General features: G+C 44.6%; 1 protein-coding gene across 1 annotated transcript; it reads right to left on the reverse strand.

The window, feature by feature from the left end:
• Nucleotides 1-21247: 21247 nt before the first annotated feature.
• LOC136475263 (transcription factor TCP7-like) lies at nt 21248-23264 on the reverse strand. Its single transcript, XM_066472819.1, has one exon. It carries the CDS (start codon nt 23167-23169, stop codon nt 22447-22449), a length of 723 nt encoding a protein of 240 aa, XP_066328916.1. The 5' UTR covers nt 23170-23264; the 3' UTR covers nt 21248-22446.
• Nucleotides 23265-25295: the final 2031 nt, after the last annotated feature.

A 25295-nucleotide genomic window follows, 5' to 3' on the forward strand; every position in this document is an offset into this window, starting at 1 on the left:
CTTCTCGTACTCAGAGCTTTGTCCCCTTGTTGTTGCAGATGGTCAGATGTACTACGGTTATTGCATCAACTGTATCTACCCTGCTATGGGCGACAACTAGGACCATGGGCATGGTCACATCTTATGTCTCATCTTTTGCTTTTGTTGGATGGACCTGTATCCTAGCACTGTATTTGAACTAAGTGTGTGTGAGTTGGTTTCAAAACCATTTGCTTCCGCTACTTCAATTTGAACTTGGTCTGTAATAACTTTATGGTTTAAACTCTGATGTTTTTTATTTATGTGCGAACTTTATGTAATATGCAATGGTACTGCTAAGCTACTATGATCTTGGCTGAGAGGCTAAAAAAGTTTGAGATCCTTCGAGATTTCACGGACTACCAGGATTATGAAAGCATAAGTACAGGAATTTGATCACTTCGGTGATTGTTTTTGTACTTGAATTTTTATAATTTGGACGGTTTTGTTACACTTTACAAGTTTGGAGCCTTCATTGACATCAATTTTGTGCTCAGCCAACTCTCTCGGGACACCTGGCATGTCGGCCTGCTTCCAAGCGAAGATATCTTTGTTGTCTCAGAGAAAGTTGGTGAGCGCGAGTTCCTATTTTGCCGAGAGGTGGGCACTGATGGTTGTCGTCTTGGCGGGTTCACCAGTACCTAAGTCAATTTGCTTCATGTCGGCTTCTTTTGGAGGCGCAAGGATGCTAGGTCTCTTAGTCGGGATCTCTAGCTCCTCCGGGTTCATTTCTGCAGTGACGGTAGCTATTTCTTCCCTTTCGCTGGCTGCATGTGCTTTTGCTGCAATTTGGATTGCTTGAACGTCGCAGTCGAAAGCATGCTTCAAATTGCCATGGAGAGAGAGTACACCATTGGGCTCTGGCATCTTGAGCAAGAGGTATGGGTAATGCAGTACTGCCATGAATTTGGCTAATGCTGGTCTTCCAAGAATAGCGTGATATGATGACTCAAAGTGTGGCAGAACCGCCCGAAATAACATGTTTATAGAGGCGCTTGTCTTCCACTAGACAGTAAGCGCCCTGGAAGCGGGCTACCTCAGGTAGTTCCATCGAGCACACCCCATGGGAGAACTAAAAAATCCACATTTTTCAGCAGGATCACAAATGGGAGAATAAAGCTTACAACATTTTAGCCATTTCTTAAATCACTTTTCATGCAACATCAGAGTATAATATTTATTGTTTATAGCAGAGGAATATAAGCATATTATTAGAGTTTTAGCAGAAATAAAAATCATTTAATTACAAGTTAAACATTAACATGGTGATCCGTTATATACATCATAACATGTTATAAGTTTTTCCATTGTAAAGCAATTTTGGTGGAAGTTTCAAATAAACTCTATGTCCGCAACGTAAGGAAATCCTCGTTGAGCCCACCAGGAGATTTTCACACACAAGTGTCAGCCCTATCATCCACCTGTCACCTGCAACAGGGTAGAACAAACCCTGAGTACTCAATTGTACTCCACAAGACTTACTCGTCAGGAGAAAAGAAAAGACTCCAAGGATATGCAAGGCTATCTGGCTTATGGGTTTATTGCATCTGCAGAAGCATTACTAAATGTGTGTCCTTATATTCAACTTTTATTAGCAGTCAATATTGGTTCATTAACGAACTATTCTATGTAAGCACCTATGCTACTTTCAAGCAGGTCATAAGCAAACAGAACCATTTTACCTTCAATCATTTTCCAGTTCTTACTATGGTGCTAGATCATAATCATGCCGTACCACATCATGCGGTGATTCACGAACCAATGTATCCCAGCTGGGTACCCCGAAATACATGCCCCGCTTGTACCCCAGGCACAAATAAGACCAACCCACCACTCTCCAGTCATAGGGTCTAGGTCCCCATCCAAACTTGGACTCCAAACCCCCATACCTAAGTCCTGGACTCAGTGCGGTGCTTGGACCTCCACCCAAAAACCACCTCTAAAAGTCGGTCCGGAAAGAGCTAGAACCCATGACAAGAGAGTAACAAGCCTTCCTGTGCCCATACATAAGTATGTGTTTAGGATAATAAGTTTGTGACCTGACTACTATCCATTGCAATGAACGGTCCTTAATCGACTCAGGTGGGACTACGCAACCAGAGCCTCGCTTAGTTGCCTAACCAGTCCATGTCCATCCAAAGTACAGTCCCGCCTGGTCTCTAATTCTTATCCACATACAATCCATATGATAATAACATGATAGTAATGATAGTAATATATATTCCTGTCTCTCACGAGTGACAGGTAATCACTCGACTTCTATCGAAGTCCTATAGCATGGCAAACTACATGATCCTGTCATACTAGTAAGACTCATAGGATAAGGATATATATGCAAGTGGTTTTCATCCAACTCCTTAAACTTAATGCATATTAAATGAAGTAAAGTGCAGAAAGTAGGGGTTATACACCGGGGATTGCCTAGGTAAAATATAACCAAGGGTTAGCATTCCATCATGATGGCACAATCATCAGGACACCATCTTTTCTGCTTTTCTAGATGACTCCACCATTGTTCCTAATATGATATTTGCGGATGCACGTAGAGACGTAAATAATCAATGATAACCGCAACTCATAAATATGATTACAACTCTCAAGCTATAGAGCTAGCTCTAACGTGCTAGGCCCCGCATTTCTATTGTCGAACCAGACGTTATTCCCCAACAAGTATTTTAGTTACGAAACCCCAAGTTGTTCCTTTATTTATTCATTGATTAATATATGTATTTGAACTAGGGCTCATTAACTATCTTATCAAACTAATTATTCTGAAGCTACAGTAATTACAGAGAGCACATAATAATATTGTGAAGCTACTATAAAATTTCCAACACTAACACTATCACCACTTTCTCACAAAAATTCCTACAAGTTTATATTTTAATAACATTGAGCACCTCATTTTAATTAGAGAACACCTGAAAACATTATAAAAGTATGTGGACCAAATACGTTAACAGATAGCTTATGATTTTAGGAGCCTAACAAAATTGATTTCATAATTTTTAGACAACTACACAAATTTATATTGATTTTACAAGTTTGCCTCAGAAATAAATTAGAAAATGCTTTAGAAAACGAAAAGGGCCGGCGACAACCAATTTGGCCTAGCAGCCCAACGCAGCCCGCGCGGGACAAAGCCGTGCGCCAGCAGGCCGGCCCAACCGGCCCGCTGCGCAAGCGCACCGGCATGATTTGCAAAAGAGTCCCTACATTTTAGGATAATCAATGTCGTGATGAAACACTATTGCCGTAGACTCAAACTTTGCGTCAGGCACCTTGGATTAAATCGCCTTCACAACTAGGCGGTCCCCGATGCCACCGTGCATGAGGACACGACTCCGGCCAGCACTGCACACCTACGCCGTTAGGCAGAGCGAGGCACCGGCTAACCGAGCAAGTCGACGAGCATCATAGGGCCAAGCCAGACTCCTCGATGGCGGTGGGGAGATAAACCATGACCCTAACGCGCTGTTCGCGCTGCCGGGCCACCCGCCATGGCGACGCGAGCGTTGCGGTGACCTAGGATACTAATGGAGAGGTAGACGCGACAGGGAAGCAGCGGGGGCTCACCGCGGTCCACGCTGCGGCGGCGGTTGAGGCACAGGAGGGCCGAGACGACCTGGCCACATGCGCGCGAGCACGGTGGCGACGCTCCGAGGTAGACATAGCACGTCACCACGCCGTCGACGAGCGCCCTGGCCCAAAAGAAGATGAGCACTAGCTCTATAGGGTTAAGACAAGCTTAGAAACGCCATCAATTGATCCTTTACCTATGGCTATGGCTTACCCCAAAATCTCCTGGCCGCGGCGACATTTGCGACCGGCGGCGACCAAAACTCCAAATTGGCGGTCGGTAGCACTTAGTTGGGCACTGGGAAGATAGAGCGCCTAGTTGCCTTCTTATGCTCTCTATTGGTGGGAGGAATCGAGCTGCGAAGCCCAGAGCTAGGTGAATTGGAAGCAAAAAGGGAAGCTCTAGCCGTAGCCGTGGAGCATGCACCTGCGCGAGAGCGAGCGGCTTAAGACGGGGCGGCTCCATGCGAAAGCGGTAGCAAGAACACATGCGCACGGTGATGGCCCACGAAAATTGGCACGACGCGCATGAATGGAGCGGTAAAAATCTGAGCGACTCACGACGTCGGCTAGCGAGAGCAGGGTGAGGCAGTGGAGCATCGTATCGCTAGTGTACCTGGGGCCAAAGATCATCATGGCAGTAGTGGCATATGCCGAGGCACGGCGCGATAGATAGGACAACGGGTGGAGTGAGCGCCACGTCGGTCACACGATGGCTTCCTGGCCGGTAGTGCACACGCGATGGCCCTACAGCGGCAGCCCTGCGGCTTAGTCCGGCCCACAGAGGCGACCATGGCCAACCCCTAACCCGCATGTAGCCGGCAGCCTCCAAGGCCAACCAAGGGCATGACGGTGTCCAAGACTGGCCGATAACGGTAGCGCACGTGCGCGGTGACCACGGACACGGCTGCACCACGACAAACGGTGATGTGCATGGATTTTAAAGGGAAACAAAAGCCACTGATCAACTCAACTCAGGTTCAACCGGTTCCACTAACCTAAAGTCGGTACTAACACCTAACTGTCGAAGCAAGCCTCGCGGCTAGAGAGCGACCAGAGAGGAAGATAGGAAGGCGCCAACATGCGTTCATCACGCTAAAAACCGGTTCGCGAACAAAGCACCGGAACATGATCCACCGCGCGTTCTAAGGAGTTTTGAGCAATTTCTATGAGTCCAACCGAACTCCCAATATGGCTATAACCTACACCAAGCTCTAGCACCCACTTTGATGCAACCAATAGTGCTCAAACATATATGGATTGCTTAATCATTTTTGTCAAAATTTACATGCCAAAACAGCATTGTCGTTAGGTTTCCAGACTTAAATCGTTTAGTTTTAGAAGCTGAAATTATATTCCACTTTCAATTCTTGAGCTATCAAAAATACTATGGAACACCATCTATTCACCAAATCAAAAGTTGCATTTTCATCTACTAAACTTGTACTTCAAATTTTATTTAAGTACCAATTACAAGTTATATTTTATTTTTGTTTATAAAAATTGTTTTTCATGCTTAATCAAATAAACAAGCCATTCACTCTTTATTTGCTATCAGACAATTTTAAGCATGTTCTTCATACCTTTCCCAAAACAAACCCTAAACAACTTTTGTCCACAAGATTATTTAAAAGTTATTAAGCACCGAGGTAAGTTGATTAACGACACTTATTTGTTTCCTCTATTCACGAAAGCGAGTCACACAAGATTCGTTTATCATTTCATGTGTGTTTTTAAAATTTTAAACCCAAAAACTTGTTTTGTTGATTACGTTTAAGCCTTAATCTAGGTGCTAAGCAATCTCATAACACCCGAGGTGTTACACGAAGTCTGCTACTTCAAACTTGATGAACTCGGTGCGATAGTTGGTAGGTGTTCCAAATGTAACCGGTAGAGTAATTTGACCGAGTGGCACTGCGGCTTTGCCGGGTACTATACCATAGAAAGGGATACTTGTGGGTGTAATCATACCGACTAGTTCTAGCCCTGTCTTTCTTAGTGTTTCTGAAAATATGATATTGAGCTCTGCTCCTCCATCGATTAAGACCTTTGTGACGGTTATTTCAACAATGGTCAGATCCAAAACTAGTGGGTAGAGGCCAACATTTCCTACGCTGGTCCATTGATCTTCCCTTAAGAACTGGATTGGATATTGCGACCAATTGAGGTACCGGGGAGTAGCCGGTTCTGTTGCCATGATGGTTCGTAGAGCTAGCTTGTCTTGATGTTTGCTTCTAGAACCCGGGACTCCGGCAAAGATCACTGCCACTGTCCTTTTAGATTTCTAGAATCCCTTGTCTTCCTGATTATCTTCATCTTTCTTTTGGTTATCTTCTTTTTTATCTGCCTTGTTTCCCTTCCTCGTGTATCGATCAATGAAAATACGACAGTCTCCAGTTGTGTGGTTTTCGTGCGGGTGCCATATGCAGTGCATATTTTCAATGTCTTCAAATTGTTTAGGCTTGGAAAACTTTTTTGCCTTGTCTGCTATGGCTATAGTGTTGTCAGGTCCGCATTTTCTGTCCTGATGCCCATTATTTCGATGATTCTGTCTGACGGAGTTGTCCTGGTTGTTTCGATCTGGAAATCTCTTAGGTCTTCTCTTCTGCGGTGATCATCTTCTCCACCGTGAGCCTGAATTCTTCATTATTTCGTGGGTTCTCTTTGCAGAAGTCTTGGAACTGCCACTTAGCCATAATCCCATGAGAGAAAGCTTCAATTACTTCTCGTTCAGTGATGTCGTGGACTTGAGCACATAGTTCTCCAATCGTCGATAGTAGTCTCTAAGATTTTCACCTCTCTTCTGTTTGAGTCCTTTTAGTTCTACGTAAGTGATAGGGTGCGTGATGATGCCTGCAAAATTTTTACAGAAAGCTCTCTACAAGTCTTCCCAGCCTTTGATTGATCCGGGTCTTAGCTTATCGAACCATTAGAGTGGCATGGCCTCTAGTGCCATGGGGAAGAAAAGTGCTTTGATGTTGTCATCACCCCTGGCTAGTTCAATTGACTAAGAGTTGATCCTGAGCCACTGCTTGGGTTTGGTCTTGCCATCATACTTGGAGTGGGTTGAGGTTTGAATTTGTGAGGCAGTCGAACTGAGAAGTCGGTTCGCAAAACAAGGGAACCTGTTGTGTACTCCGGCTTCTTTATATTTAGATTTAGCCCCTTCCTCCTACCAACTATTGATCTGGCGAGAGTAGTTTTGTGGAGCTGTTTGAACCGGTAACCTACTCCTGTTTTCCCTTGGTCGCTCAATCCGATTGCTCTGATTTTGGTCTCCCCTACTTTCTCTGTTGCTGATTCCATTAGGTCCTAGTCTTTCAAAAGCAGATCTTCTTTGACTTCGGTTCTCTTGTCTCTGTGATTCTAATCAGGTGAGTTGTCTCGAGCTAGTCCTTCTACCTTGTACTCTCAAGGCTGTTGACCGGAGAACTTCTCAGAGACATTCTTGTTCTTCATTGGGATGTGAAATAGCTTCAAGTTCTTCAACTACTTCTCGGATCTTGTCATACGGAGAATTGTGTGCCCTCCTAGCGATCCATCTTTCTTCGGCCTCTTGTTCTGATTTCTTCCTATTATACTCGGCCAGGTCAGATTTATACTTAACCCAAGCTTCTTTGCGCTGCTGGGCCCGGTGTCTGCGCCCTTGCTTCAGTTTATTCCTCCTTTCCCTGACTTATTTCTAGCTTTCAGTCTCGCCGTCGTACTCCTGAGCGTTGGGTGATATGTTGAATTCTGACTCATCCGAGGACCTGACGTCAGGTGCTTTTGGAGGGACCAATGGTGGTCGGCGAATCATTAATACTTCTCGCGTGTGTGCTACTCCTCCGTTTGTGACTGTGCTACCAGAGTCGTTGATGATCTCTGTGGAGGCATCGGTGTCGCAGAGCATACTTCCTTCTTGGTAAGGTAGAACCGCTGAAGTGTCAACTAGTTGGGTGTCCTCACCTTCAGAGATAGAACCCGGCCAGTGGACCAAGTAATCTTGGGATGTTATAGTCAGTACGAGGCCCTTCTGAGCTCCTATCAGAGGTACCCTCTGTACTGGACTGGCTGATCCTTGGAGTAGTGCTTGATAAGATGATGCCATGCTGTGCAGTCCGAAGGGGAAGGAACTCGATTGCCTAGAAGAACTCTGTAGGCAAGCTAAGTTGACTCCTTGATGTATCGAAGCTGCGTTGCGGAGTCCTAGCGGAAAAGAACTCGGACCGCCATAGGGATGAAAGGTCCTAATATGGCTAGAGGGGGATGAATAGCCTATTTAAAATTCTACAAATCAACTAGAGCAATTTGATTAGTATGACAAATAGCGAAATGCAAACTTGCTCTAGCTCTACAAGGGTTGTAAGCCACCTATCCAACAATTCTAGTTGCAATGATAGCTAGACACACAATTTGCTATGATACTACTCACTATGAGCTCTCAATCTTTCTACTCTAAAGAGCTCCACTAAGCAAACTTAAATAGCAAAGCAAGCTCTCAAATCTAATTACACTAAAGAGCTTGCTACAACTAATTTGCAAGAATGTAAACGAGTGAGTAGGATGGTTATACCGCCGTGTAGAGGAATGAACCAATCACAAGATGAATATGAAATGGCAAGAGACAACCGATTTTTCTCCCGAGGTTCACGTGCTTGTCAACACGCTAGTCCCCGTTGTGTCGACCAACACTTGGTGGTTCGGCGGCTAAGAGGTGTTTCACAAACCTCGTCCACACGATTAGACACCACAAGAACCTACCCATAAGTGAGGTAACTCAATGACACGAGCAATTTACTAGGGTTACCTGTTGGCGCTCCGGACGCGTCCGGTAGCCCCAGACTACCACGTGTCCAGTTCAAAACAACAGAGCCGTTGCTACCCTTTCTTTCATGCGATCGGACGCTCAGACCGGACGCAGAACTACGAATGACCGGACGCTGAGCCATCGAGTCCGATCGAGTCTAGTAAGCCACTAGGCCGACTGGATGCGTCTGCTAGAAAACGACCGAACGCTGAGCCTCAACGTCCGATGGATTACAGTAAGCATCCTTGCCCGACCGGACGCGTCCGGTGATACCGGACCAAACGCTGCCAGCGTCCGATCGGCTGCTCTACTGTATACTGTCTTTTCTGATTCACACCGGATGCGTCCGGTCGCTGAGTATGTCGCCAAATACCGGACGTGTCCGGTCACCATACCGGATGCGTCCGTTAGCTCTATAACCAGCGCGACTAACTCCTTTTCAACTCTATCTTCTTCACCCTTGCTCAAATGTGCTAACCACCAAGTGTATCACCATGTGCACATGTGTTAGCATATTTTCACAAATGTTTTCAAGGGTGTTAGTACTCCACTAGATCCTAAATACATATGCAATGAATTAGAGCATCTAGTGGCACTTTGATAACCGTATTTTGATACGAGTTTCACTCCCCTTAATAGTACGGCTATCTATCCTTAATGTGATCACACTCGCTAAGTGTCTTGATCACGGAAACAAAATGGCTCCTACAATTTTACCTTTGCCTTGAGCCTTTTGTTTTTCTCTTTCTTCTTTTCTAAGTTTAAGCATTTCACCATCACCATGCCATCACCATTGTCATGATCTTCGCCATTGCTTCATCACTTGGAGTAGTGCTACCTATCTCATAATCACTTTGATAAACTAGGTTAGCACTAAGGGTTTCATCAATTAACCAAAATCAAACTAGAGCTTTCAATCTCCCCCTTTTTGGTAATTGATAACAACCCTTTCACAAAGATATGAATTGAGATTTAATTGAATTCACGTTGCTTGCCCAAGCATATCTACCATGTGTAAAAGAGTATGGACAAGTTTCATGAACTCCAAATGGTAGTAATTGCTCCCCCTACATATGTGCTAAGAGTTTGGATTGTAGCTTGCACATATGCTTAGATAGGAAATATAGGAGTCAATTTCTATTAAATGATGCTAAGGTATAAGAGATGGACCTTTGAAGCGTGATACCAACCGGAGTGCACCAATATACTATCCTTAGCACCATTAGTAACTAGACATACACAAAAAACTAGAATACTCCATGAGATCAACATTATAAGCAAGGGTCTAGTTTCCATAGAATGAACATAGGTCTAGTTACTTTAGCCTATGCATGCTAGCTTTTTATTTCAACATTCAAACCTACAACTAGCATACACCACACAAGCATGGATATTGAAATTAAGAACTTATACCATGCAAGCAAATATATGAAATGCACATTCAAATGCATCATACAAGTTTATGAGCTTGCTCCCCCTACTTGTGTGATCAAAATTTTAATTAATCTATTTCCTTTATCATATCTCTCCCTATCACTCATATCTTTGTTTCTAGTGACCAAAATTTTAATTGATCCCTTTCCTTTATCATATCTCTCCCTATCACTCATATCTTTGTTTCTCTCCCCCTTTGTCAACAATTAGCACAAAAGTTGAGCTCAAATTATAGATAGGTTGGAGTGAAACCATGTGAAATGAGGATCATTTTCTCAATTTGGTTCAATCTAGATTACTTGCAAAAGATATTTAACTCGGTTTGATCCAAGGACAAGCTTCTTCACACCTCCAAATAAGGGTTATCTTGTACCATGTTGAGTTAAACACTTATAGCTCATTTTCTAAATCAAACACTAGGTTTACAAGCCCACAAACATGTCATATGCTACCACTAGATCATTTCAAACATACAAGCAATAGTGGTACCATACAAGCATCAAATTCATTTGATTTTCATGAATGAGCCTAGGACATGATAGGAATGACTAGATGCACTAAACAAGTCCTTAGCAATGGATGGATGACATGTCAATCAATTTTACCTTGCTTTGCTCGAAGGAGAGGCATGTCATATAGTGGGGGTGCATCAACACATATTTGAGAAGTCAAGTATGTTCAATTCATTCCTTAGCTTGCAAAACCTCCTCTCATCAAGTGGCTTGGTGAATATGTCGGCAAGTTGATCTTCAGTGCCCACACTCTCTATGCAAATGTCCTCTTTTTGTTGGTGATCTCTTATGAAGTGATGACAGACATCTATATGCTTTGTTCTTGAGTGTTGAACCGGGTTGTTGGTGAGCTTTACGGCACTTTCATTGTCACATAGTAATGGCACTTGCTTGAACTTGATTCCAAAGTCACTCAAGGTAGCCTTCATCCAAAGTAATTGAGCACAACAACTACCGACCGAAATGTACTCTGCTTCGGCGTTTGAAAGTGCTACACTATTTTGCTTCTTTGATGACCAAGATACAAGTGATCTTCCCAATAGTTGACATGTGCCCGATGTGCTCTTTTTCTCAACTTTGCATCCCGCATAATCAGAATCCGAATATCCAATCAACTCAAATCTTGCTCCTTTGGGATAACATAATCCAACATATTGTGTATGCTTCAAGTACCTCAATATTCTCTTAGTTGCCTTCAAATGACTTTCTCTTGGTGAGGCTTGAAATCTAGTACACATGCATACACTAAACATCACATCCGGCCTTGATGCGGTCACATAGAGTAGACTTCCAATCATAGATCGATATATCTTTTGATCCATCATGTTGCCACTAACATCACTATCTAAGCTTCCACTTGTCCCCATTGGTGTACTAATAGCTTTACTATCATCTATTTCAAACTTCTTGAGCATGTCCTTGATATACTTGCCTTGACTCACAAATGTGCCATACTTCATTTACTTAATTTGAAAACCAAGGAAGTAACTAAGCTCTCCAATCATAGACATCTCAAACTCACTTGCCATCATCTTGCCAAACTCCTCACAAAATTCTTAATTTATTGATCCAAAGATGATATCATCAACATAGATTTGCATTACAAACAAGTCATTTCCAAGCTTCTTGGTGAAGAGAGTGGTGTCAACCTTTCCTATCTTGAATCCCTTAGAGAGTAGGAAATCCCTCAATCTCTCATACCATGCTCTAGGTGCTTATTTTAATCCATACAAAGCCTTTCTCAACTTGTAGACATGGTTGGGTTTCTTCTCATCTTCAAAACCAGGAGGTTGTTCAACATACACAAGCTCATTGATATACCCATTAAGAAATGCACTTTTCACATCCATTTGGTACAACTTGATGTTGTGGGCACAAGTATAGGCTAACAAGATCCTAATTGCTTCCAACCTTGCAACCAGGGCATATGTTTTTCCAAAGTCAAGACCTTCAACTTGAGTGTAACCTTGAGCCACTAATCTTGCTTTGTTCCTTATTACTATCCCATCTTGATCTTGCTTGTTCTGAAAGACCCACTTGGTTTCAATCATATTATGATCCTTAGGCCTCTCAACTAAATCACATACTTGGTTTCTTGTGAAGTTGTTTAGCTCTTCATGCATAGCATTGACCCAATCAACATCCTTCAAAGCTTTATCTATCTTCTTAGGTTCTATGGATGACACAAATGAGAAATGCTCACAAAATAAAGCCAATCTTGACCTTGTTTGCACACCTCTTGAAATATCACCAATGGTAGTGTCCAATGGATGATCTCTTGTAACATTGGTTGGTTGAAGCACTTGCACTTGATTGCTAGCATTTGATTGATCACTTGGTTGAGATGATGAACTAGCCATTTGTTGATCTTGCATATTGCCATCACTAGTGCTTGCTTGGATTTGATCATGAGAACCACTAGCTTGCACATTTGAGTTAGAGAGTACTTAATTCTTGTCATCTTCAATATCAATCACCTCTCTAGGCCTTATATCACCAATGTCCATGTTCTTCATTGCATTGACCAATTGAGTGCCTCTCACATCATCTAGATTATCATCTTCCTCTTGGAAACCATTTGTTTCATCAAATTCCACATCATGAACCTCCTCAAGAGTACCACTAGCCAAATTCCAAACTCTATAAGCCTTGCTAGTAGTGGAGTAACCAAGCAAGAAACCTTCATCACATTTCTTTTCAAACTTGCTCAATCTAGTATCTTTCTTCAATATATAACATTTACAACCAAAAACCCAGAAGTATGCTATGTTTGGCTTTCTTCCATTCAATAGCTCATAAGGTGTCTTCTCCATCATGGGGTGACAATAGAGTTGGTTGCTATAGTAGCAAGCCATGTTGATTGCTTCGGCCCAAAATAAATGACTCACATTGTACTCACTCAACATTGATCTTGCCATATCAATCAAGGTTCTATTCTTTCTTTCAACTAGCTCATTTGATTGAGGAGTATACTTGGCCAAGAATTGATGTCTAATTCCAAATTCATCACATAACTCATCAATTCTAGTGTTCTTGAATTCGCTACCATTGTCACTTCTAACTTTCTTGATGGTTGTTTCAAACTCATTGTCAATGCCCTTGACAAATGATTTGAATGTTGCAAACACATCACTCTTATCACCAAGAAAGAAGACCCACGTATATCTAGTGAAATCATCCACAATCATAAATCCATATTTATTTCCACCAATGCTAGTGTATGTGGTTGGTCCAAACAAGTCCATGTGCATTAACACAAATGCCTTAGATGTGCTCATCATGCTCTTCTTAGGATGTGTGTTACCAACTTGTTTTCCGGCTTGACATGCACTACATAGCTTATCCTTCTCAAATATGACATCTTTCAAGCCTCTAACTAAGTCATGCTTAATCAACTTGTTCAATTGTTTCATTCCAACATGACCAAGCCTTCTATGTCATAACCAACCCATGCTAGACTTAGTGATCAAACATGTTGACAATTGAGCTTCTCTAGCATTGAAATCAACCAAGTATAGATTCTCATATCTAAATCCTTTAAATATCAAGTTAGAGCCATCTACACTTATGATCTCTACATCATCCACACCAAATATACACTTAAAACCAAGATCATATAATTGAGCTACCGACAATAGGTTGAAGTTCAAGCTCTCTACTAATAGCACATTAGAAATGCTCAAGTCATTAGATATTGCAATCTTACCAAGCCCTTTGACCTTGCCTTTGCTATTGTCACCAAATGTGATACTATCAATCTTATTGCTCTTGTTTTCATTGATTGAATTGAACATTTTTGAATCACCGGTCATGTGTTGTGTGCACCCACTATCAAGCACCCAATGCCTTCCTCCATCTTTATAATTTACCTACAAAAGAAGATCAATTCTTTTTAGGTACCCAAACTTGCTTGGGTCCTTGTAGGTTAGTTACCAAGGTCTTTGGTACCTAAATGGCCTTCTTCTTTAGGCCCACAATTAGTGTACCAATTAACTTAGCCTTCACACCGTTGGCACCCTTGAAAAGCATGCAACAAGAATCAAATTTGATTGAGGATACATTAGGTAGCTTGTTCTTGTTAATCTTGCAATTTTGCTCTATATGCCCAACTTGCTTGCATCTATTGCAAAACCGATCATTGCCCTTCACAAAGCTAGCTTTGGGAGTGACAAAGGCCACCTTGCCTTTCTTGGGGGTATAGCCTAATCCCTCTTTGTTGAGAGAAAATCTTTGGCTACCCAAGCACTTTAGCAAGTGGGCTTCTCCACCATAGGCATTGCCTAAGGCACGAGTGAGCTCATTTACCTCCTTCTTGAGGTTCTCATTTTCCACCATAAGTGAGGTTTCATAAGTGAGACCATCATTCAAAGGTGAAGTGGAAGTGGTAGCGCTACAAGAAGTGTTAGTGGAGCAACAAAAATAGATTCATCAATAAAATCACATATTAGTCCCACATCACATGTTATGATCACTTGTTCCTTCTTGGCTTCCTCCACTTTGACTTGCTCAATGAGAGAGGAGTGAGCCTTTTCAAGCTTAGAGTGAGCTTTGCCAAGCTTCTCATGGGCTTCCATTAGCCTCTCATGAGTGGTATTGAGCTCATCAAGGGATTGCTCAAGAAATTTGACTTTTTTGTTCAATTCCTTGCACTCCTTTCTCTTCATCTCAAACCAAGTATGCACTTGCTCACACATGTCCATGAGCTCCTCCTTGGAGTACTCCTCATCATCATCATCATCACTCCTACAAGCATCACTTTCACATTTATCATCATCACTCACATCATATTTTACCTTGGTAGGTTTTGCCATGAGGCACATCGATGGAGTGTCGAAGATGGAGGGCTTGTTGTTGATGGTGATGCTTGCTAGTGCTCTCTTGATAGATTTTTTGTCATCATCACTAGAGCTATCACTATCTGAAGAGCCATCACTATCCCATGTGACCATATAACCTCCACCCTTCTTCTTCTTTTGGAAGGTCATCCTCTTCTCCTTCTTCTCCTTCTTTTCTTTCTTATTCTTCTTGTGCTTCTTCTTCTCATCCTCATCATTGTCCCTATTATATGGACAATTTGCTACTACATGATCGGGACTCTTGCAATTATAGCATCTTCTCACATACTCTTTCTTCTTGGTGTGATCTCTCCTCTTTTTTGCACCATAGCCCTTCTTCTTCATGAATTTTCCCATCTTGCGCACAAAGAGAGCCATAGCTTCATCATCAATATCACTAAGATCATCATCATCACTTGATTCTTTCTTGGACTTGCCCTTGTTCTTTGATGATGATGAGCTAGCCTTGAATGCTATGCTTTTCTTCTTCTTGTCTTCTTCTTCCTTCTTGTCATCCTTGTCATCCCCCTCCCTTTTCACACGGTATGTCTCTTGTGTCATGACATCACCTAGTACTTGGTTGGGGGTAATATCCTTCAATCCTCCTCTTATGATTAGCAATCTTAACATCCCAAATCTTGGAGGTAGGCACATTAAGAACCGATAAGAGACATCATCATCCTTGATCTTTTCTCCCAAAGCCTTGAAGTCATTGACAATTACTTGTAGCTGATGGAACATCTCCGGAATGCTCTCATCATCCTTCATCTTGAAGCTTATTAATTTGTCCTTGAGAATGTACAACTTGGCACCCTTCACCGCCGGTGTGCCCTCATACGTTTCCTCCAATCTTGTTCACACCTTATTTGCTCTTTCACAATCCTTGATTTGCTCAAACACCTTGGAGTCAATGTCATTGTATATGGTGTTGAGAGCCATTGTGTTGCATTGCTTGTTAGTCTTGTCTTGGTTGGTGGGATTATCGGGATCGATGATAGCATAGTCATTCTCGGTCACTTCTCATACTTGATCATTGATTGAACCAAGATACATCCTCATCTTTCTCTTCCAATAATCATAGCATGTGCCATCAAAGAGCGATGGTTTGCCCCCATATGGTTGAACACAACTTGAGCCATAATTTGACACCGAGGTTGTTAAGCCTTCAATTAAACGGTGACCACGGCTCCGATACCACTTGAAAGGTCCTAATATGGCTAGAGGGGGGTGAATAGCCTATTTAAAATTCTACAAATCAACTAGAGCAATTTGATTAGTATGACAAATAGCGAAATGCAAACTTGCTCTAGCTCTACAAGGGTTGCAAGCCATCTATCCAACAATTCTAGTTGCAATGATAGCTAGACACATAATTTGTTATGATACTACTCACTAAGAGCTCTCAATCTTTCTACTCTAAAGAGCTCCACTAAGCAAACTTAAATAGCAAAGCAAGCTCTTAAATCTAATTACACTAAAGAGCTTGCTACAACTAATTTGCAAGAATGTAAACGAGTGAGTAGGATGGTTATACCGCCGTGTGGAGAAATGAACCAATCACAAGATGAATATGAAATGGCAAGAGACAACCGATTTTTCTCTCGAGGTTCACGTGCTTGTCAACACGCTAGTCCCCGTTGTGTCGACCAACACTTGGTGGTTCGGTGGCTAAGAGGTGTTTCACAAACCTCGTCCACACGATTGGACACCATAAGAACCTACCCACAAGTGAGGTAACTCAATGACACGAGCAATTTACTAGAGTTACCTTTCATCACTCCGCCGGGGAAGGTACAACTCCCCTCACAGTCACCGAAGGCGGCCACGAACAATCACCAACTCGTGTCGATCCTCCACCGCTGCACCGAGCCGTCTAGGTGGTGGCAATCACCAAGAGTAACAAGCAAAATATACAGCGCGACATGAATACTAAGTGCCACTAGATGCAATCACTCAAGCAATGCACTTGGATTCTCTCACAATCTCACAAAGATGATGAATCAATGATGGAAATGAGTGGGAGGGCTTTGGCTAAGCTCACAAGGTTGCTATGTCAATGAAAATGTGCAAGAGTTGTGAGCTACAGTCAGCCATGGGGCTTAAATAGAAGCCCCCATGAAATAGAGCCGTTATACCCCTTTACTGGGCATAACACGGGCTGACCGGACGCTCTGGTCCAACTGACCGGACGCAGCACCGGACGCATCGGTCGTGAATACCGGACGCGTCCGGTCGGCATACCGGACGTGTCCGATAGCCCCAGACTGCCATGTTTCTAGTTCAAAACAACAGAGTCGTTGCTACCCTTTCTTTCATGCGATCGGACGCTCAGACCGGACACAGAACTACGAATGACCGGACGCTGAGCCACCGAGTCTGGTCGAGTCCAGTAAGCCACCAGGCCGACCGGACGCGTCTGCTAGAAAACGACCAGACGCTGAGCCTCAGCGTCTGGTGGATTACAGTAAGCATCCTTGCCCGACCGGACACGTCCGGTGATACCGGACCGGACGCTGCCAGCGTCCGATCGACTGCTCTGCCATATACTGTCTTTTCTGAATCACATCGGACGCGTCCAGTGTGGCGACCGGACGCGTCCGGTCGCTGAGTACGTCGCCAAATACCGGACGTGTCCGGTCACCATACCAGACGCGTCCGGTAGCTCTGTAACCAGCGCGACTAACTCCTTTTCAACTCTATCTTCTTCACCCTTGCTCAAATATGCTAACCACCAAGTGTATCACCATGTGCACATGTGTTAGCATATTTTCACAAACGTTTTCAAGGGTGTTAGTATTCCACTAGATCCTAAATGCATATGCAATGAATTAGAGCATCTAGTGGCACTTTGATAACCGCATTTCGATACGAGTTTCACTCTCCTTAGTACGGCTATCTATCCTTAATGTGATCGCACTCGCTAAGTGTCTTGATCACGGAAACAAAATGACTCCTACAATTTTACCTTTGCCTTGAGCCTTTTGTTTTTCTCTTTCTTCTTTTCCAAGTTTAAGCATTTGACCATCACCATGCCATCACCATTGTCATGATCTTCGCCATTGCTTCATCACTTGGAGTAGTGCTACCTATCTCATAATCACTTTGATAAACTAGGTTAGCACTTAGGGTTTCATCAATTAACCAAAACTAAACTAGAACTTTCAAGGGAGAAACCGACTGCAATTCTAGCTTGGAGGTGGATCCTGAGTCAGAGTCGAAGTTGGTTGATCGCGAAATCTGAGTTGGATCAGACATCGTGAGCTGTGAGAACTTTCTGGCGAGTTCTTCTGTCGAAGTCACCGAAAGAGTGGGGTCTTCGTGGTTTTCTTTATCCTTGAGGATGCGCCCTGGAGCTTGCCATCGTCGTCTGCCTCGTAGATCCATGATCCGAAGATGAAAATTGATCTCGTCCAGAAGATCTTGTTATCGAGGTCCATCAAGCTCTCGGATATAAATCCGCCAAAAGCCCCTACCTGACGCGCCAGCTATCGATGTTTTACCACCGATAGCTTGCCACGGGGGTACCCGGGACAATCGTTCGGGTTTCGACGTATGCGGAACTCAAGGGTGAACGCAAGAGACACATGATTTATACTGGTTCGGGCCCTCGTGATTGAGTAATAGCCTTTACATCCCGTCGGCGTTAGCCTTTGCGTTGGATTGGTTGTGTATCAAGATTTGTTACAGGGGTGCCCTCAGCCTCTCTTTATATCCGTAGAGAAGGCTGAGGTGCGGTTACAATTCTAGTCGGATCCAAAGAAGGTGTCCTTAATCAGTTACAGAAGGTACTTTCCTATAGGAGTCCGGCTAGTCTAGCCTATTCTACTTGGATTCGGCATCAGCTGTTACTACACCTCTTCCTGCTGGGTTTGTGGGCCAGGCCAGGGCCCACGCCGTGTAGTCATATCGCCGAGGAACCCTATGGGTCCTGCATCGACACCATCCTTGTTTTTTCTCCCAAAAAAAGTCTTTATATATAACACAGCTCGTTCATTATACGTTCTACAGGTTGCCTCAAACATGGCAGGGGTCAAATGAAAGCGAACAAGCCTCTCTCTCTCTCCCTAACGATTCAATTTGCAATATGCTTATTCATGTCACGAAGGTTGAGAGAATGAGAATCTTGGGGGATGCGATAATTTGCAAAGCACTGAAGCAGGATTAGGGCTGGATAATGAGCCGAGCTGGCTCGGCTCGGCTCGTTATCTTAACGAGCCAGAAAGCCAGCTCGGCTCGGCTTGTTAAGAACTCGAGCTGGCTCATTAAGCTCGCGAGCCAGGTATAAAAAATACATAAAATATAATATTTGTATTTATCTAAAGCTTGAGAATAGTAATAATACAAAAATAACACATCCAATAGCATTAAATCGAACAAAAAATTAATATGTACTAACATATATACAAATATGATAATATACTATAGTATTACACTATACATTCATGGTCCATACTCCATACCATACATAATGCGTCCATGTACATCCATTAAAAATAAAACAATAAAGTCATAATAATCGCAAGTTTATAGGGTCTATACCGGTCATCAATCAATTATAAAGTACAAGACATAGTAATACAAAAACTAATACAAGTTTTGCTACTTTTTTCCCTAAAAGTGTGGCTCGTTTGGCTCGCGAGCTGGCTCGTTATAGCTAACGAGCTAAAATCTTGGCTCGGCTCGGCTCGTTATCTTAACGAGACGAGCCGAGCCAGTCACGAGCCGAGCGAGTTAACGAGCTTCGAGTTTTTCGTCCAGCCTTAAACAGGATCCATCAAGCGAGTCACAGCCTTTCAGCCTGTTCGGTTGGCTGGTTCGTATTGTTGCTGGTTCGTGAAGAAGTACTGCTGGCTGGTTTATGTGAGAGAAAATACTGTTTCGGCTAGAAATTTACGATCGTTTACGAGAAGTCACAGCCAAACGAACAGGCTCTTTATTATGTATACGAGGACTGTAGGAGTATGCAGACGTACATGTATCTCCCTTTTTTCCCCTCCCCTTTTGCATTGACACATAAACAAAAAGGCTGCTTAATTACCAGTCGTATTACTTTCTACTCCACCCAAAAAGAGTGCAGCTCGTGACAGTACACATGATTCGCACACTTGTTCATCAATGACTTTACTAACTCCGAAGAAAAAAAAACATGGGAGAGAGGACAACATGGGACTAGAAATATAGCTCGGACAGAACATTGCAAGCTCACTTTTTCAAGACAGGACAACATGTTAGCACTTAGCTTCTTAAAAATTTTCACCATAAACTATCGTATCGAATCTTGCGGTACATGCATAGAGTATTAAATATAGACGAAAATAAAAACTAATTGCACAGTTTGGTTGGAAATCACGAGACGAATATTTTAAGACTAATTAGTCCATGATTAGCCATAAGTGCTACAGTAACTAACACGCGCTAATGATGGGTTGATTAGGCTTAATAAATTCGTCTCGCAGTTTCCAGGCGAGCTATGTAATTAGTTTTTTTTATTAGTATCCAAAAACCTCTTCCGACATCCTCAAAACATCCAATGTGATATCCAAAAATTTTCATTTCGCGAGCTAAGCACAGCCTCAGCAGTAGTACGAGTGTACCAGTGAACTGGATTAGAAAGACGAAGCAGAAGTTTGCAATTGAAAAATGAGTATGCCAAAGCAGCAGGAGCAGGAAGAGCACATGGCTTGTTCGCTGGTTGGTTTCTGGGCTGGTTTGAGCTGGCTGGTGCTGGTTTATTATGAGAGAAAAACACTGTTGGCTGGTTGGTTTGGGCTGGCTGAAACCAACAAGCGAACGGGGTGATGACCTGGCGGTCGTATGTAGGCCTAGGCTCTACTGGGTAGGGGTAAAGACGACGGCCCTGTTCGTTTGAGACCACTGCTTTTCTACCCTAAAACAGTATTTTTTCTCGACCAGCAAATCAGCGTGGTGGAGGGAGAGCTGACCATCGTCGACTCCCTCAGTTATCTTTTGTTTTCAGATCTTATCCAAAAGTCCAGGCAACCAGATTTGCTTAAGAAAAAGGAGGTGCAAAAGGCCAAAAGGGAAATAATAAGAGTAGACAGGACGGAGGCTAGTGACCAGTGAGAGAGATGACCCCCCACTAGACAGCAACAGTGCAGAGAATCAACACATGAATGATTGTCATTATAGTTAATTAAAGGCGGTGACACCAACCAAAGCCACACAAGGAAACAGCCGCGATTCCTTATCAAAAGCTGGTCTGCCACCACCACAGTACACACACCCAGTCTCCCAGAGGAGACGGACGAGAAGGATGCATGATTACTATTGGAATATCCAACACAGAAAGAGAATTCCAGCATTACTACTACAGACGCACCAGGATTTGCAGCTGCAGTGCCCCAATGCACCGCGTAGTCTCCCTCCCTCCTTAAAACAGGCAAGGGCAGGCTACTACGTGCCCCAATTTTGCAACCATGATTGTCCGATTGACACTGCGTACAAAGGAAAAAACTGCCTAGGAGTACACGACACTGGTGGTACCTACAGTGGTAACAAGACAGAGACACAGCAACCAACAACAATACGCCATGGCAAGAAACAGGATGATGAATTGAATGGAACAAACCTTATTTTTCCCATTCTTATTTTTTGTCCATTAATTGATCAATAAACACATCATCAAACAATCCATACGACGTGGATACATACATGGCGTACACTCATACATACATACATACAGGACAGGACCTGAACTGAGCTACAGCCAACCGCTGATGACTAATAAATAAGTACTTAGACTACCAGTAGTACTTATATTATTCTCAAGCACTAATCCAATCCAGATAAGAGCTCAAAAGGAAATCAACTTAACTGCTAAGTAAATGACAGCAAGCAGACGCAGCACAGCAGAGCAAGGGAGAGGAGGAACATACATGTGGACAACTTAGCAGGCCCGGGCCAGCCTCAGTCCGTCTTCCCTCCGAGACTGACAGGCACAACACAAACAATCATAGGATGGGAGAGCTGATGCAGCTGCAGTAATGAACGACGATTTGGTACCGACTCCTCTTTGTTTTGTGCAACAAGGAGAGCACTGGACTGGACCTGCTGCTTATTGCTCTTGTTCTGTTGCAAGAAACAGCTCACAAGGAAATAAAGGAAGGATAAACCACATTCCTGTTATGAGTTGTGACAGTCCCCAACAGCAAACCTGCCATGATCCTTCAGGAGCTTTGCTACTGTGGATGCTGCAATGCAAGCAGTGGTGGAGTGACACAAGAGACCCAGTAGTGGCTAGTGACATGCAAGCAAGCGGCTGGATGTCCAATGCCGCCGCCAAATGGGAACAACAGAGCATAGCAGAGCAAGCCTTGCATTTCCTTTCTTTCCCTGATGCAGTGAAATTGAGCGGGTGATGAGTGATGATAATCTGTTGCAGCTGCTTTGCTTGATTGCTTACTTGAAGGCCACCCAATTCGGGTGGCCAACACAACACTAGAAGAAAGGAAAAGGAAACCCCAAAAAAAAAATGGAAGGAAGGCGACATGGCTGCGACTGAGAGTTGAGTGAGAGTGACACTATCTATCAATCTATGCCGAATTGAGCACGCACACACAAAAGACTGACTGACAGAGAGACAAGACACGCGGAATGGAGCTGAGCAGCCAAGCCAAGCAAACCGGAGAAGTCGGAATTGGAAACCCTAGTGAAAGGGGAAGAGTAGGCCAGGCCGCCCTAAAACCCTAGCGGCGGCGGACGGGACGTGGGAACCGGGGAGGAGTGAGATGACGAGGAATTGACAAGGACCCTCAGCCGCTCAGCGTGCGGTCTCCTCCTCGGCCCGGCCGGCGGTGGTGGCAGCCGGCCCACCGGAGAAGGAGGCGAGCAGGTTGAGGTTGCCCTGCGCGACGGGGAGGTAGTTGCCGACCCTGGCGGCGGACGCCTCCCCGGCCATGGCCGGCGCGGCAGCGGCGGCAGCGGCCGCGGCCACCATCATCTCCGGCGCGGCCGCGAAGCTCCAGAGCTGACCGAAGTCGGCCCGCGCCGGCAGCGCCCAGAAACCCGGTGCCGGGGCGGCGACGGTTGGCTCGGCGTCGGCGCCGTCCCCGCGGACGCGCTTGCCGAGGATGAAGGGCGCGGCGGCGGCGTGCGGGAGGCCGCCGGTGGGGGAGGCGGCCAGCGGGTGGGGGCTGGTGGAGGACGATGAGCGGAGCGAGGACGGGGATGAGGTGGAGAAGGACGCCGGCGTGGTGCCGGTGCCGGTGGCGGCGATGATGGAGGGCTCGGCCTGGCGGAGCAGCCACTCGATGGTCTGGCCGTCGGACTTGTGGCCGAGCTCCCGCGTGAGCTGGAACACGCGGGCGGCGCAGATGATGGGCATGCGGATGCGCCGGCCACGCCCGTCCACCTTGCTGTGGCGGTCCTTGGACGGCGCCTTGCGCACGGCCAGCGCGCCGGAGTTGCCGTTTCCGTTGGAGGCCGGCACGAGCTGCTTGTCCGCGGGCGCGGCGCTGCCGCTGCAGTCTGGCCTCGTCGTCATGAGGACGGACGGAGGCTGGCCCGGACTGGTGGCTGCCGACTGGCGGAGCAGAGCAGGAAGAGAGGAATGGAGCCGGTGGAGGGCGGGGCCAATGATTGAGGGCCAAGCCGCCCGGTGGGTGGAGACAGCACATGGGGGAGCTGTGGGGACCACGAGCCCCCACACCCACTCCCAGGCTAGCGTGGACGTCAATGACCGATGGGTCCGGGAGTATGGTAGACCCCATATGTCAGTTACAGGGATTACCTGTGACTCGGGTACCGTAGCTGGAGGTAACAGAGGCGAGGGGGGGGGGGGGGGGGGAGGGGGGGGGGGGGGGCCTCTCTGCCCCTGCTGGCTGGCCCCACCCAGTGTGACCGCTAGTCCACTCGAGTCGTCCTCCCTCCGATCCAAAAATATGGATGATCCGAAGCGAAATGGAATTTCATCAGGACATGTACATTTAAATATATATTTTGGATACACATATGAAGCAACTGCTTTTTTAGCCATGAATCCGATAATACGATCCTCTGTGCCATCTCTATAAAATTTAGATAAAAAGGAAATTTAAACAAGTTTATTTTTATGGCGCCATTGGTTTGTCTGGAAAGGCAAACGGGCAACTCCACTTGTGCGAAACAGCCTCAAGAATGGTGAGCAGGAGAGAAAGGGGAATCAAGCCAGACCAGCCATGTATGACAGAGGTTTAGGGGGTGTTTGGTCGCTGTCTCATCGGATGTTTGGACACATGCATGGAGTATTAAATATAGACTAATTATGAAACTAATTATATAGTTTGCGACTAATTTGCGAGACGAATCTTTTGAGCCTAATTAGTCCATGATTTGACAATGTTTTGCTACAGTAAACATGTGCTAATGATAGATTACTTAGGCTTAAAAAATTCGCCTCGTGGAGTACTGACGGATTATGTAATTTGTTTTTTTTTATTAGTATCCGAACACCTTATGCAACATCCTCCCGACACACCTCCTAAATTTTAGTAGCGGGATCCAAACACCCCCCTTACTTGGGTTGGTTTCCTTCATAATGCTTCACCTTTTGGTTAAGTACGTTCATCTCTCTCCGCTTTTGTTTTAATTATCCCTAAAAACAAATCAATTTGCAAGTTTTCATAATATTTTCCAGTTGCGCGACAAAGATCACCTTTTGCCCAAATACAACTCTGCTCTCCATGACACCACCACTGCCTCATTCTACGACGAAGGGATTTTGCGCCACAAGGATGGCGGTCGACGGAGAGTTCCATGCGGAGGGATATGTTTGCCTTTTGTGCTTGTCTGTGATACAAAAATTAAAACTGGTACTCCCTCCGTTCCAAATTATAAGTCACTTTGATTTATTTATTTTTTTACATCCATTTTACTATGCATCTAGATATAATATTACGTCTAGATACATGGATAAACTTAAAAGTTAAAGCGATTTATAATTTAACGAAGTAGTATTTAGGATGAAAAACAAAGGGATGGAAAGCAAGCTTCCAAAACTTTGTTAGTCGTCTAGTACATCGGGAGAGCCATTCCTTCTTTCTTGTCAGCCGCCGCTTTCCCTTCTGTTTCACTTTGTCCAGTCCAACCAATGGTTCGGTTCGCTTTGGACACATGACATACCTCGGCAGCAACAGGGCAGCTCGGTTGACAACCTGTCATTGGCGGATCCAGGGGGGGGGGGGGGGGGGGGGGGCTGCAGCCCCCCGGGAGAGTGATTTTGCCTTGATATTACTGTAGAAAAAACGTGATTTCATCGTTAATCTTCGACATTTGTTCTAAATCTCTATTGATTAGCCCCCCTGAGGTGCTCATCCTGGCTCCGCCAACCTCGGCCACAGAGAGTACCAGATAAACCATATTCCGGTTCAAGTTTTATGCAAATTGGATATATGTATCCACCAACTTGTTTTTCACAAATTTTAAATTCTTGGACCTGGATTAGCCAAATAACCCAGTCTCCTCTTTCTTCTTTTTGAAGCGCATCACAACCAAATTGGATCTTGTCCACCAGCCCGTGCGTTGTAGCAGTGTTGTTGTGCTCTGTGACCTGTGAGCTAGCTAATCACCACGAATAGATTGGAATTGGAAAGAAACAGCAGCCACAGGATGTGGATAATTGTTGGTGCATGA

Source organism: Miscanthus floridulus, chromosome 8 (genome assembly GCF_019320115.1).
Source record: "Miscanthus floridulus cultivar M001 chromosome 8, ASM1932011v1, whole genome shotgun sequence".
Classification (NCBI taxonomy): domain Eukaryota; kingdom Viridiplantae; phylum Streptophyta; class Magnoliopsida; order Poales; family Poaceae; genus Miscanthus; species Miscanthus floridulus.

What these genes read in the sequence shown, in the direction of transcription:
- LOC136475263 (XM_066472819.1), bottom strand. Translation starts at nt 23,169, where the DNA reads ATGACGACGAGGCCAGACTGCAGCGGCAGCGCCGCGCCCGCGGACAAG.